Genomic DNA, 15,367 nt, shown 5'->3' with positions numbered 1-15,367 from the left:
GGCGGACCTGCTGTCGAGGGGTTTGGAGCGTCTTTACCAGGGACATCCGGAGCTTTACTTTCGGTGTAGAGGAGGGTTTCGGTTGTCTCACTTAGCATATGCCGATGATGTGCTGATATTTGCGAGTGCCTGTGGAGAGAAGATGAGCTCTTTGACGACCTTTTTGGCCGATTATGCGAGGATCACCGGCCAAAAGGTCAACTTTCAAAAGAGCTCGATTGTTTTTAGTCGACGATGCCCGGGGGAGGTTCGGGAGCAGCTTCAGTCAGTCACGGGCTTCAGAGTGGCTGACCTACCCCTTACTTACCTTGGTGCGCCCTCTATGTGGGGAATCAGAGGAGCATATTGTATGAGGAGCTTCTGGGAAAGCTTCGGAGGTATTTGAGCTGCTGGGATCGGGCTGTATTATCACATGGCGGTCGATTACAGCTTATCCGGAGCACACTCTTATCCCTACCACTATACTTACTTCAGGTCCTGCATCCTCCGCAGTCGGTCCTTCATGAGGTTGAGCAGATCTGCGCGCGTTTCTTTTGGGGCTCGTATCATGGTCATCGCCAGCGTCATTGGATTTCGTGGGCAGATGCGGCACGGCCGCAGGATGAGGGTGGATTGGGAGTTAGGCGATTATCGGATTTGGTTCATGCCTTCTCTATGAAGCTTTGGTGGAAGCTTCGGGAGGGTTCTTCATTGTGGGCGCAGGCGATGCGGCACAAGTACTTTCGCAATTCCTTCACGGGGAGAGCCCCTTGTCGGATATACGACAGCCCGGTGTGGAAGCGCTTGTGCCGTGTTAGGGAGGAGGTCCAGTTGCAGATATTCTGGATGCTAGGTCGAGGGGAGTGTTTCTTTTAGGAGGACAGATGGTTCGGGGAGCAGCCCCTTTCGACCTTCCGGAGAGACAGCCGGCCGCCTCCGTTGATACTGGTCCGGGATATGTGGACAGAGGGGTCGTGGGATATTGGGCGACTACGTGCTTATCTTCCGGAGGCTTTAGTACAGCGTGTTATTGAGATCCCCTTCGACAGGTTGACAGAGGATCGGATGAGTTGGATGGCTTCGGCATCCGGTACATTTACTACCTCCTCAGCTTGGGAGCTTTGTCGGGACACAGGGGTACAGAGTTGGCTTTCAGGTTTACTATGGTCGCGGATCCTGACCCCGACGATGTCGGTTTTTTTGTGGAGATTGTTTCGGCGGCGTATACCGATGGATGAGATCCTTCAGCACTATGGGATTCCGATTGTATCGCGCTGCCATTGTTGTCATGCGGAGATAGAGACTATCTCACATGTCTTTATTGATTCGGTAGTTGCCATGAGAGTTTGGGGGCACTTCGCAGCATTATTTGGGATATCGTTGCCGGAGACACACACCCCGCATTTGTTGGTGTCATCATGGAGACTCTCTTCGACGCGTTCTCAGAGTATTGGGGCGTATGTTCCATTGTTGGTATTCTGGTTCATTTGGACAGCTCTGAATGACGCGAAGCACAGGGGGCTTCGTGTGTCTTCCGAGAGGATCATCTGGCGGATTCATGCGCATTTGCAGACCCTATGGCGGGCTAGGATCCTTCTGCGTCGACATTGGGTGGGCGATTTCCATATTGCTGATGGGCTTGGATTTCGATATCCCCCTCCGGTCCCTCGACCTCCAATTATGGTGCGTTGGGAGGCACCGTCCCCGGGATGGTTCAAGCTTAACACCGATGGTGCTTCGCTTGGCAATCCCGGTGCGGCTGGAGCGGCCGGTCTTATACGGGATTCGGCTGGAGCAGTGCTCATCGCATATCAGGTTCCGATTTCACACGCGACGAACACTCTAGCAGAGCTGACAGCGATTCAGAGGGGAGTTGGGATTGCGATTGATCGGGGATTGGTGCCGTTATGGATCGAGACAGACTCGACGGCATGTATTTCTCTGATCTCCTCCTCGATGAGTCATTGGTCGCTTCAGAGGTGTCTTCTTACTCTTCGCATGCGCTTACGGGATACGACTTGGAGGATCTCGCACATTTATCGGGAGGGGAACCGTGTTGCGGATATTTTAGCAACGACGGCGGTCTCCCTTCCGACGGAGCGGATACTTCTTCTGATGGATCTCCCTCGGGCGACTAGAGGCCTCCTTCGAGCGGATGCCGACGGACTTCCGGGCTTCCGTTTCCAGTTGTAGGCCTCGTCTTGGTATGACTTTACTTACTCATTGATACTTTGGCTTGATTGGCTTAGTATTGGTTGGTGTTGATGACTTAGGCATTTTCCCTTAGGATAGATACTTTGATTACCTAGGCCTGTCATGCATGTTTGTTTACTTGGACTATGTAGCTCTACTAAAAACTACGTATGGCTTGATTCCGTTCGGGTACGTAGGCAGTCCACTTTGGGTTCAGCCACTGCTATATAGTTTTTTTTGAAAAAAAAAAAAAAAAAAAACCCTAACCCTAAACCCTAAACCCTAAACCCTAAACCCCAAACCCTAAAACCCCGAACCCCAAACCCCAAACCTCAAACCCTAAACCCTTTATCAAAATTTTTTTTTCTTTTAATTTTAAATGTGTGTTATTTTTTTCATAGTTTAACAATACTGATACTTTTCTACTTTGTTTTTTTAGCGTGAAGAAGAAGATGCGATAAAGAGGAGCAGATGCAAAAGATGATATGCAGAAGATGACAATGGAAGAAATAAGAATATTATGTGTATTTAATTTTTTTTTCTTTTAATTTTAAATGTGTATTACTTTTTTCATAGTTTAACAATACTGATACTTTTTGTTTTTAGCATGAAAAAGAAGATGCGATAAAGACAAAAGATGATATGCAGAAGATGGCAATGGAAGAAATAAGAATATTATGTGTACTTATTTTTTTTATAGTTTTACAATACTAATATTTTTCTACTTTTTTTTTTTAACATGAAGAAGAAGAAGCGATAAAGAGGAGCAGATGTCAAAGATGATATGTAGAAGATGGCAATGGAAGAAATAAGAATATTATGTGTACTTAATTTTTTTTTTAGTTTTAAATGTGTGTTTATTTTACCATTTTTAACTTTTTATCAATAAAATTACTATTTTTATTATACATAATATTTTTATAATTTTTGTTACTAAAATTTTACTTATTTATTGAATTATTTTAATATATTTTTATTCTATTTATTTATTTTTTATTTGAATTTTTTTTTTACGTAAAGATACAATTTATTATTATTTTTAAAAATTAGTTTTATAATTAACTATTTTATGATATATAATTAATTTTTTTAATTTAAATTTTGTTACTAAAATTTTATTTATTTATTTATGAAATTAAAATTAAATATATTTATTTATGTGTTAATTTGTATATCTATTTTAGTAGTATATTTAATTTTTATAAATGAGGTGATTTGACCATTTTTTTAAAATATGATTTTAAATGGATTTTTAATTGAGCGTTAGTGAGAAAAATAATTTTTAAATGTGTTTTTTTTTTAATTTTCTTTTGTATATATTCTTTCTATTTTTTAAATAATTTTTCTTATTTTTTTTCATATTTTTTCTTAATTTTTTAGAATTATTCTGATACGCTTGTAATTTTGTATTTACTTTGTTCTCATAGTAATTTGCTTTCACAACTGGTTGTAGCATGCAGAGTAAAAAGGAAAGAACGAGAAGAAGAAAAAAAAAGATAAATAATTTAAATTTTTATTCGTAATTGATTATAATTTATATTAAGTTATACATTCTTTTTATTATATTTTTTCATCGGGGAGTTCTAATTTTGTTATCAAAGTATTGTAATTAAATTATCATATTATTGGAGAATTGATTTTATGATTAAGTTGTAAAAGCAAAAATTCTTATTATGTATATAAATAATAATTTTATTTTCATATTACATTTTATTATAGAAAAATTTGAGTTTTTTTTTTTATTGATTTTTAATTTATTGATATGTATTGTATTTTATTTTTATGTAAAAAGTATCAGTATTTTTATTCAAACAAACATCAAACAAACTAATGTTACATAAACAATATTTTTGATTTAGAAATAAAAATATAACAACTTACTATTTATTATAATCAATAAGTTCTAAACACATCCAAAATATATGTATAATTTTTATATATTTTTTTAATTGATGTTCTTCGTAATAAACTAAATTGTTATTTTAACATTATATTATTTTAATTATATTACATATTTTATTCCAAATGTTAAAAGGTAAAAATTTGTTATTTATTTAATTATTACTATTTCTATAAAAAATTTATTATTCTTAAATTTATTAAAATATTTGAAAATAAACATCAAATTAATAAAAATTTCTATAATGATGTATTTTGAAATGATAACAAACTTTTGTTGATTGATCCGTGCCTAGATAATCATAGATAATGAGAATTTTACACAATAAATAAAATATGAAATATTTTATGCATTTTAACTAAAATATAATGAAATATTATATAATTTACCCCAAATATATATATATATTTAAAATTTTGAGTAGACATTATAAATACTATATAAAGAACCAAAAATATTTTTTAATTGAATCATAATATTAATGTAAAAAAATTAAAATGACACCGATCAAATTTAACTTTGTAGAGGGATAGGGATAGGGATTTAGGGCGCATGCACCCGGACTAGTGTCAACCAAAACTTGGCTGACTTCTGCAATCCGTGAGATCCACGTGTGAAGACGGACGAACCCCTCCAAGGCCCCCATCGGACAAATAATCCAAGATCTCAGTATTCAAACTAGTCTGAACTTCGTTTTACTCACTCAATTTTGGCATGAATGAGTGAACGCATATAAATCTTTTACTGGCGGTTGAAAAGCAGGAAGAAGGGGATCATTTTTTATCGGGTCTTCTTTCCCATCGACGGTGCAAGCTGAACTGAAAGGTGCTGTGTCTCTCGGCCCCAGAATCTGAGGAATTTCCACTCAGCTAAATATGAGGTTTTTCTCAGATTTCCAGAGGATTCTCAGTGGTTATCCTGCTCCAGCCAAGCTTTTGGCAGTTTTCTCTGTCAGGTTCAGTTTGTTCCCCTTTTATATCATTCTTGTTGCTTTGTTTGATTTCAAAACTTCAAACTACATCGGCTACTACTACTAATAATCTTTATATTGTTTTTTTTTAGATATGCGTATTTATTGAGTTATTATTATTATTATTATTATTATTATTATTATTATAATAACCTTTATACTCGCGCTGCATATGTTGTCTATAAAATACTTAAAAGTAGTAAGAATCTGTACAAGGGAATGAGGGATTGATAGAGCGAAATACGAGTTACGGGGCATCGCCTCCGCGGGGTTTTAGATCGTGGTGATCCGCTGCCAATAGGGGTGAGCCATTAGGAAATAATGCAAAATTTTAATTTTTTTTTTTTAATTACCCAATCCTTAGAAGCTTAGAAGTACTTGAACATGAATTTAAATTTGATGGTTCATCAGTAGAAACCCAGACCTAACCCTCGCCTGTCTATAATAGAACCAGAGGTCAAACATAACTCATAACTGTAATGTCATTAATTAATATTATTAATTTGTGACATCCGTTCATAATAAAACAAGATTTGCAACAATCAGGTTCATTATAGGACTAAAGGAGCATTTGTTGTATCAATAGCCTAAATTCACAATGGTATCATTGTAATCAAATGACATAAATCAATTATCAAACGTGCAGAGCATGTCAATTTTAGAAGATGCTTTACCAGGCGCCATTGTGTTTTTTTAACAAGTTCTAGAATTTCTTGTAGGAGAAAGAACCAGAGGAATAAAGTTAGGCTTTTAGACTTTCATAATACAACTGAACTGAATTGATTTTACAGTTTTCTAACTATGAATATATATGATATTAGATGTGCTATAACACAAGTAATGGACCCTAATGAACTAATATGATATAATTACATAGAAAAGCCCAAAATATTAACTATTTTCTTCAAGTCCAGCAACAGCTCCATCATCCCCCTCAAGCACAAACTTGGTGGTCACCAAGTTAAGCTTGGATAAAAATCGAGCAAAGACAGAGGGGCCAAAGAGCTTTGGTAAAAACATCTGCAATTTGGTCAGTGGTAGAAATGTGAACTAAGTGTAGAAGCCCTTGAGTGAAATGTTGTCGAACAAACTGACAATCAATGTCAATATGTTTCAATCGCTCATGGTGAACCGGATTTTGGGCCAAATGGATAGTAGAAAGGTTATCACAATGTAATGGTATTGGAGTGATAACGGAGATGCGGAAATCCTAGAGCAGATATGTGATCCGAAGAAGTTCAGAAAGTTGAGGAGCGAGATACAGTTGGTTGCTTCTTTGATTTCCATGAGATTAAGCAATCACCTAAGTAAATGCAGAACCCGGTTAATGATTTTCGGGTGTCCAGACAACAACCCCAATCAACCTCCGAATAGACAGATAGGGCTAAAGTAGATGATGAGGGGAAGAATAGCTTAGCTCCAATGCTGCCTCTAAGATATTTGAGAAGACGTTGGATGGCATTCCAATGTTGAGATGTGGGTTCAACCATAAATTTTGAGATATAATAGTCGACCAAGTAATCTTCAAAATTGTGAGGCTTGAGAAGATGATAGAAGAGTACCAGTTTTGGCTTGAAGCTTGTTTCCCAAAGCAGTAGGTGTGGGAGCAGGATTAGAGTGAAGCATTCCAGATTCTGTAAGTATATCCAAAAGAAATTTGTCTTGATAATTAAGCCATGAGAAGAGTGTTCGACCTGTATTCCTAAGAAGAGATCTGTTGTTCCAAGGTTCTTAATAGTATAAGCTTTGTCAAGGTAATCTGTCATTTCATCTATTGTGGGGGGTGATCCCTGGTAATGAGGATATTATCAACATATACCAGAAGAATAGTGAAGTGGGCATTGGAGCTGAGAGTGAATAAGCAATGATCATGAGATGATCTGATGAAGCCAAAGGAGATCAATTTTGACGACAATTCCTTATACCATTGACGAGAGGCTTGTTTTAGGCCATAAAGAGAACGTTAAAGCTTGCAAACCAAACCAGGGGGTGTTGGGCATCCATGGGGAGGTACCATATACAATCTTCATCCAACCAACCATGTAGGAATGCATTGTTGACATCAAGTTGGTGGATTCTCCATTTTTTAGCAGCAGCAAGGGTGAGCAATATTTGCATAGTTACTGGTTTTGCCATAGGAGCAAAGGAATCAGTGTAATATTTCCCCAGAACTTGGAGAAAGCCTTTAGCTACTAGTCGGGCTTTGCAGCGTTGAAAAGATCCATCAGCATTGGTTTTTATTCGATAAATCCACTTGTACGATATTGGTTTGACACCTTCAGGTAAGGGTGCAAACTCCCAAGTTTGATTGGCATAGAGGGTCTGTAAGTCATCATCCATTGCTTTCCTCCAGTGTTCTTCCTTACTAGCTTGAGAATATGTTGAGGGTACCTGCAGATCAACAGAGAAAAAACCATGCCACAAGTACAAAGGAGTAGGAGGTAAGGGATGAACTGTGAAAATCATTCAGCCATGCTGGTTTTCTTGTTTGTCTTACAGGCCTATTATGGGGTTCTGAAGAAATAGGGGATATATGAGATTGGGAAGGAGAAGGGAAGGTGGGAGAAGTAGGCACAATAGGGGTGGACACCTCAGGATAAGTAGCTGAAGGAGACAAGGAACTTGAAGGGGTCATGGAGAGAGGTTGCTGAAGTAAAGGGATATGAGGTGGATTGGAGTAAGAAATGAGAGGAGGATTGGAAGCTACTGGTGACTTTGGAGCGGATGGGAGATCAGAGAATGGGAATATATTTTCATGAAAGAGTACATCTCTATAGATGAATATTTTATCAGTATCCAGATTGTACGTTGTAGGACAAGAAATATGCATTTAGCTGATCTAGGACTGAGTTTATTCTTGTGGGGTGATAGATTCACAGCATATGCTAGGCAGCCAAAAGATTTGAAAAATTTAAGATCAGGTGATTTATTGTGAAGTTTCTGTGAGATCCATCCTAAGGTTTTGGAGGGTAATCTATTGAGTAAACAAGAAGAATAAAGCAAGGCTTCTCCCCAAAAACAGTTAGGTAAGTTAGCTTGAAAACGAAGTGCTCTTGTGATTTGTAATAGGTGTTTGTGCTTGATTTCTACACGGCCAGGTTGTTGGGGACTATAAGGACATGAGTGTTGATGGATAATGCCAAGTTTATGAAAATGAGCTTGACAAGTTGTACCAATAAATTCCCTCATTGTCAGTTCTGAATTTTTTGACAGAGACTCTGAGTAGATATTTGAGAGAAAAAACCTGTAAGAACATAAGAGATATTTTGTTTATTAGGAAGTAAGAAAATCTATACAGCTCAAGAGAGATCATCAACTAAAGTAAGGAAATAAAAGCAACCAGTAAGAGTTGGGGTTTTGAAAGGACCCCACAAGTCACCATGTACCAATTCAAAGCAAGAAGAGGTGGATGAAGTGCTGTTATGAAAAGGTTTGCGATGTTGTTTAGCTTTATAGCAAATGTCACAGGGAATATCAGATGAAGATATCTTGGGTTGTATGTTGATGTGCTTTAATGCCTGTTGAGAAGGGTGTCCAAGTCTAATGTGCCACAACTCTGATGGTGATGGAGAGGTGGAAGCAACATTTATCATTTGGGAGGGAGAGGTGGAAGTTGACCAGGAGTGAGATTCAAAGTGTACAAGTTGCCGACTCTTTGTCCCACAGCAACAACTTTTTCAAATGTCAGGTCTGTTAATATGCTGACGGAGAGAAGATTGTATTGGAGTAACATGCTGAAATACAAGTTTAAGATGGTTAAGGTCTGTTAACATGCTGATGGTTAAGGTCTGTTAAGGTCCTTGTGCTGGATTATCTCCGGAACACAACATTAAGGCTCTTGGAAGAGTAACCATATTTTATGACAATGGATTTGTCGTCGAATCAGAAGATGAAGACATGTTTGCCATCAGAAATCGGTAAATGACAGAAGAGAAATTGCAGCAACAACAGATAGAGGAGATCTATTAGCAGAAAATACTGCAAAAGTAAGAAACCAAAGCCTTGATCGAATTTACCACTCTTATACCATGAGGAAGTTGTAGAATTTCTTGAAGGAGAAAGAAGAACCAGAGGAATACGGTTAGGCTTTTAGAATTTCATAATACAACTGAACTGAATTGATTTTATAGTTTTCTAACTATGTATATATATGATATTAGATGTGCTATAACAAAGTAATGGGCCCTAGTGAAGTAATATGATATAATTACATAGAAAAGCCCAAAATATTGACTATTTTGTTCAAGTCCAACAACAGCAGCGTTATCATCATCATCATCATCATCCTCCATCATTTTTAGACTGTATCGGTGATAATATATATGATAAAGGAACGGTGTACGATTTTCATCTACCAGTGGCTTCCTTTGACTGCAATAACCTGTTCCTCTGTTTCTGTGTCAATAGTATAAAGGATGACAATAACATAGAAAGTCTATTGTGGATTATGTTGTCTCCTTTCCTCTAGATATTGGGAAATATAACAGAGTTGTGCCTTACTTGATTGCTGCTTGCAGCTGTGGGGGCGTCATTGCATATGCAGATTCTCAGTCAGGGGAAATAACAAGTTTGCAACAGAATCAAAAGGCAATGGCTAAGAAAAGAGTGTTGGTTCTAGGAACAGGATGGGCTGGTACGAGCTTCCTAAAAGATTTGGATATCTCATCTTATGATGTTCAGGTGGTCTCCCCCAGGAATTACTTTGCATTTACCCCATTGTTGCCAAGTGTCACATGTGGAACAGTTGAGGCAAGAAGCATTGTGGAGCCTGTTAGGAACATTATAAAAAAGGTAGGTTACTTTTGAAGCAATTTACTGTATTTTATGTCTAATGTCCTGTTCTATTTGATTGCCCATGGTACTCCTGATAACTATTCTCCCCACTTATTTAATTTTTTGAATGCATGTATTTTGAAGATGTTCCATGTATCTTCCCGGTACTTCATAGATGAAATGTTTTAAACTTTGGTGATTTAGTTAGCAGGATCCATGTTGTTTAGTACAAGGTTTATTATACTTGAGGAACATTCCTTAAGAAAGTTGCAATATTTAAATATGATTACAGAGGAAAGGCGAAATTAAGTTTTGGGAAGCAGAATGCCTTAAGATAGATACTGCCAACAAGAAGGTTTATTGCCAGTCCAGTGTTGATGCGAATTTAGCTGGGAATAACGACTTCTCATTAGAGTATGATTATTTAGTTGTTGCCATTGGTGCGCAAGTAAACACATTTAATACCCCTGGTGTCTACGAGCATTGCCATTTTCTGAAGGTAACCATCAACTTAGTAATGACTTGTAATAATAATTATCTGGCATATTTGTAATCATCCTTAATTACAATCGATAATACTTCGTGCAGGAAGTGGAAGATGCCCAAAGGATTCGGCGGACAGTAATAGACTGCTTTGAGAAAGCTGTCCTTCCAGAGCTAAACAAGGAAGATCAAATGACTAACCTCCATTTTGTTATAGTAGGGGGGGGTCCAACTGGTGTTGAATTTGCTGCAGAACTTCATGATTTTATTCATGAAGATTTGCTTTCTATATATCCCTCAGTCAAAGATCTAGTGCGCATATCAATCATACAATCTGGTGACCATATCTTGAACATGTGAGCAGTGAACAAGTATTTTCCTCTTTTACAGACTGTACAAGTCTAGTGTGGTAACTTTTCTAATCAGCCGGTCAGCCCTTAAATCATTTCAAATTTTTTAATTGTGAAGTGGATGTTGCAGTCACTAGATTATATTCTGCATGATCCAAGAGCAATATGTTTCCATGCTATTTTCCTTGTTTTAATCATATATGTTTTTTTACATATTGCTAATTTTAAGAAGTTCTTTCTCTATATGTATCCCATGAGCTGTGTCATTTTAAGTCATGGAGATACTACTCTCATAGTTTTTTTCTCCAGGAATTATCTTTATCTATCAGTAAACTGTCATAGCTTGCAACAGTCAGACCTATTAGTTTCATTAGGGTAGTCTAGGCTATATTTGAGACATCCAATGTATGAGTTGACGACAAACTAGAGATTTCAGTGCTGTTATCTCAAACTTACAAAATAATTACCTAATTACATCTTAGTTTTTCCAGATTTTTAGCTAGATCTCCTTTGCATGAATTAAAATATATGCTCATTAGGTTGCGCAATAGTCTATATTTCAGGTTTTTGACATGGCTATTGCAATTTAGATCTTGAGTCTTTTTGTAGGTTTGATGAAAGGATAAGCTCATTTGCTGAACTTAAATTTCGGAGAGACGGTATTGAAGTTTTGACAGGACACCGTGTCTTGAGTGTTTCAGAGAGAATAATTAACATGAAACAAGTCTCCACAGGAGAGAACATCTCTATACCTCATGGAATGGTAGTCTGGTCAACTGGGGTTGGCACTAGGCCAGTGGTGAAGGATTTCATGGAACAAATTGGCCAGGTATGGATTGTACTACAGCTTATTTCTTGACTGGATCTCTCTATGGCTCCTTGCTCTCTTGCATTGCTTTACATTCTCTACTTATGTTTCTGCTTAGCACTTGGATGTGGTATCCGTTCTTACAACAGCTAATTACTGGTTATGCTTCACTGTTTCTGCTTGGATGTGATGTCCATTGTTTCTGTTTGCAGGGCAACAGGAGGGTTCTGGCAACTGATGAGTGGTTACGGGTAAAAGGGTGTGAGGATGTATATGCTCTTGGTGATTGTGCAACTGTAGATCAAAGAAAGATAATGGTATGTTTGATCACAATGAAGAAAGTGGAATGGGTATCACGCATGACCTTGAAATTCATGATGACATCTTAATCTTAATTGAGAAAGTTCTCTGTTCTGCCTACCTAATAGGAGTAGGAACTGAGCCTTGTGAGCTAGCTCAAGGCTCCACTTAGTTCAAGCTTCTTTGGAACTCAATTACTTGAGTTTAAAACATGTCTCATCATCCAGTTCTTGAAGTTATTGCCTCCACCAAAACACAAGTAGTTATGGTATTGATTTACTTTAACACTTAAAACTCAAGTAACACAATTGAAGAATAGTATTTTATAGAAAACAGTGGATGGTGTTTTGTGAGGAAAGTTCACTCGCTCAAAAGGTATGAAAAAGTGTATGTGGATGCCTTTCTGGTCTCAACATTTTTATGCAGAATTATATCTCAGACATATAGAATACACAATCTAATTGCAAATGTGAAATAGATTCGCATAGTAGTTGTTGTCATCTATAGGATATGCTTACTTTGGTACATTATTTTAGTATTCATATTGTATATTAAATAATACATTTCAGGAAGATATCTCAGTCATATTTAAAGCTGCAGATAAAGACAGTTCTGGTACTCTAACTATAGAAGAATTCAAAGATGTTATTGAAGATATCATGATACGATATCCCCAGGTGGAGTTATATCTGAAGAACAAGCATCTGTTTGATGTGACCGACCTAATGAAAGATATGAATGGAAGTGATAAAACAGAGATAGATGTTGAAAGTTTTAAGTTAGCGCTGTCTCAAGTGGACAAACAGACAAAAAACCTTCCAGCAACTGCACAAGTAAGCTATTTTCAGTTAGATTCCTAGATGCCAATGGCTTTGTGAAGGCATGAATTTTTTATTGCTTACTGGGGGTGATGGCTGTGCACCCGGTACATACACATATGCTTGTAGGTTGCTTCCCAACAAGGTGCATACCTTGCTAAATGCTTCAACACGTGGGAGAAATGTAAATCCAATCCTGAGGGTCCTCGCAAGTTCAGAAGTGGCGGTCGGCACGAATTTCGCCCTTTCCAGTATGAGCCTCAAGTCTTAGAAAACCCCTATGGAATATTATCTTTCTTTCTGACTCACATGAAAAGTTCTTCAAACAACAGGTATCGTCATCTCGGGCAATTTGCACCCCTTGGTGGAGAGCAAGCAGCCGCAGAGCTGCCTGGAGACTGGGTTTCCATTGGACACAGTACACAGTGGCTTTGGTATTCTGTATACGCAAGGTTTCTGGCTAATTACTTAATGTGCATCTGTGCATAACATATATATTCATGCAATCCATTGCTCATCAGTCTGGTTATGCATTCCCGCAGCAAGCAAGTTAGCTGGCGCACTAGATTTCTTGTGATTGGTGACTGGTTCAGAAGATTTACCTTTGGGAGAGATTCTAGTCGTATCTGAAATAAGGGCGTGCTGCTTGGATCATGAAGAGATACTACTAGCAAGATTAAGAATAGAGTGGTTTCCAATAGCAAGCGTCGATTGAGGTATATCATATGTGCATGTTGAATCTGTGTTCTGGAGCAACCCATTGTTGTTTTCAATGTGCTTGCCGCATGCGTACAGGAACTTTTCCTGGGCATATTAACTTTGTTATTACTATTACCTACGACTATAATATAGTGTGTTCCGATATTGGTTCTCACGGTGCTTATCCTTCCGATTATGTGACGTGTGGCTAGGGTGGGTTCTTGGTGGTCAGATTGCATAATAGTATGTGCAGTGATTTTTGACCTAAAAAAGCCAAAGCCTCCCATTTTTTATGTAGAAAAATATACAATAGCTGTTTTTTTATTTCATGGCTTGCCTGCACCAAGTCTAACACACCTTTGCATATTTGACTTCTCAAATTAAATCATTATTATTATTTTTTTTTATTTGGTTTGTCAATAAAAATTTGAATGTAAGGAAGTCCGTCCATTCAAAGGTGATTATAAATGGTTCAAGGCACCCAACGGTCTGGAAAATATCATGTTCTGTGTAACTTTTCAATATCTCACGTGGAAAAATAGATTAAAAAAAAATAGGGGGATAGGCTCCTATAAATAGATCCTTTTGGGTCTTATTTTAAAATACGATAATATGTTTTTTTTTTTTTTCTTTAATAATTAGAGATATTGAAACTGAAATTTGGTGAGTTGTGTGACTGAACTACGTTAAATTTTTGTGTCTTGTTATTTTTTTTTTCTTTTCCTTTGTGTGTTCCCAACAAGTGGTATCAAACCGAAGTCTTGGTGAAGGGAGGAGAAAAGAAGTAATAGATGTTTCGAGAGAAGTTGACGTCACACGTCAGCAGTTCAGTTGCAGCTCCGCAGCGAGTTTCGGCAATTCACTTTATTTCTGCCAGAAAAGTCGGTTCTACTTGATCTAAGTTTTTGGTTTTATTTTTTAACCTTTTTTTTTTGTTGTTGTTGGAAATACTTATTTATTGAAGAGTTATTAAGCATTATATCCACTACTTTAAAATATGAGATTCCGTTCTTCGATGGAAAGCGTGATTTTACTATGTGGCAAAGCACAATTCAAGACTCTTTAGTGCAATAAAGTCGTGATGTTGCCTTAGAAAATGTAAAGCCAGAAGGTATTGGAGTTTGATCTGAAAGAAAAAAAAAAAAAAAAAAAAAAAAAAAAAAGGGACTGTTAATACAATTCGATTGGCACTCACTCTCCAAATAAAAGTTACCGTATTGACGGAAATATTGCTGAAGAGGTTGTGGGATACTTTGGAAAGTAAATTTATCACGAAAACGTTGACTAACCGTCTGATTATGAAGATGTATCTGTACTATTTGAAGATGGAGGAATGAGGTAATATAATTGACTATACTAACAAATTTAATGAACTAGTATGTCGACTGTTGAATGCAAGAGAAGAAATTAAATAGGAAGAACAAGCGTTGCTATTGTTAGCTTCATTGTCCAAACCTACAAGTCGTTGGTGCAGTCAATATTAGTTGGAAAAACTACATTAAATTTGCATGTGACAATAACAGTTTTGAAGGAGAATGACAAAATAATAAGAAAATAAAGAGTGGCCGTAGTGGAAGATCGAAATTTCGGCCGAGAGATTACAGCTCTATTGAATGTCATTAATATGGAGAGTTTGGTCACATTCAAAATCACCATCAACTTTTCAAAGAAAATATGGGAAGTCTTGAAAAATTTGAAGGGTAAGTCGAAAGTTAAAACTCCGCAAACTTGGTCAGTTATGAAAGTGATTTGTTTCTTTTAAATACAAATCATGTTGAGAATTCTAATTGAGTGATAATTTGCTGCCGATGTCCATATATGTAAAGATCAAACTTTATTTAATATTTTGCATACAAATGGAGATTTTGGCTACATCAATGTGGAGAATAAGATGAAGCATCGAATTAAAGACATTGGAAGAGTTTGCTTGAAGCTCCGCAATGGTAATATCAAAACACTGTTGGAGATAATGTTATTTTATTGGACGAGTTGGCTTCACTATGCAAAATGTACAAGGGTGATAGCTTGAGTGTGCAGAGGAGAGATAGATGCGCCTTGTGAGCAAATGTGAAGAGCAGCAATAATACGAAAAAT

The 15,367-nt window shown here is 37.1% G+C and overlaps 1 protein-coding gene across 2 annotated transcripts; it reads left to right on the top strand.

Moving 5' to 3' along the window:
• The first annotated feature begins 4,647 nt into the window (after positions 1-4,647).
• Positions 4,648-13,619, top strand: LOC127247766 (external alternative NAD(P)H-ubiquinone oxidoreductase B1, mitochondrial-like). 2 transcript variants are annotated; one of them, XM_051269772.1, is made up of 10 exons: positions 4,652-5,027; positions 9,560-9,833; positions 10,108-10,314; positions 10,404-10,654; positions 11,258-11,477; positions 11,669-11,773; positions 12,326-12,589; positions 12,704-12,825; positions 12,907-13,026; positions 13,117-13,619. In XM_051269772.1, the coding sequence occupies exons 1-10, from the start codon at positions 4,948-4,950 to the stop codon at positions 13,202-13,204; spliced, it is 1,731 nt and encodes a 576-aa protein (XP_051125729.1). In that variant the 5' UTR covers positions 4,652-4,947; the 3' UTR covers positions 13,205-13,619. The 2 variants fall into 2 exon arrangements, with proteins under 2 accessions (XP_051125728.1, XP_051125729.1); XM_051269771.1 differs by having other exon boundaries at positions 4,648-5,027; positions 12,704-13,026.
• The last annotated feature ends 1,748 nt before the right edge of the window (positions 13,620-15,367 follow it).

This window comes from Andrographis paniculata, unplaced genomic scaffold (genome assembly GCF_009805555.1).
Source record: "Andrographis paniculata isolate CXL003 unplaced genomic scaffold, ASM980555v1 Contig32END, whole genome shotgun sequence".
Lineage (NCBI taxonomy): Eukaryota > Viridiplantae > Streptophyta > Magnoliopsida > Lamiales > Acanthaceae > Andrographis > Andrographis paniculata.
Note: the sequence above shows the minus strand (reverse complement) of the source record. Positions and strands in the feature narration are given on the sequence as shown.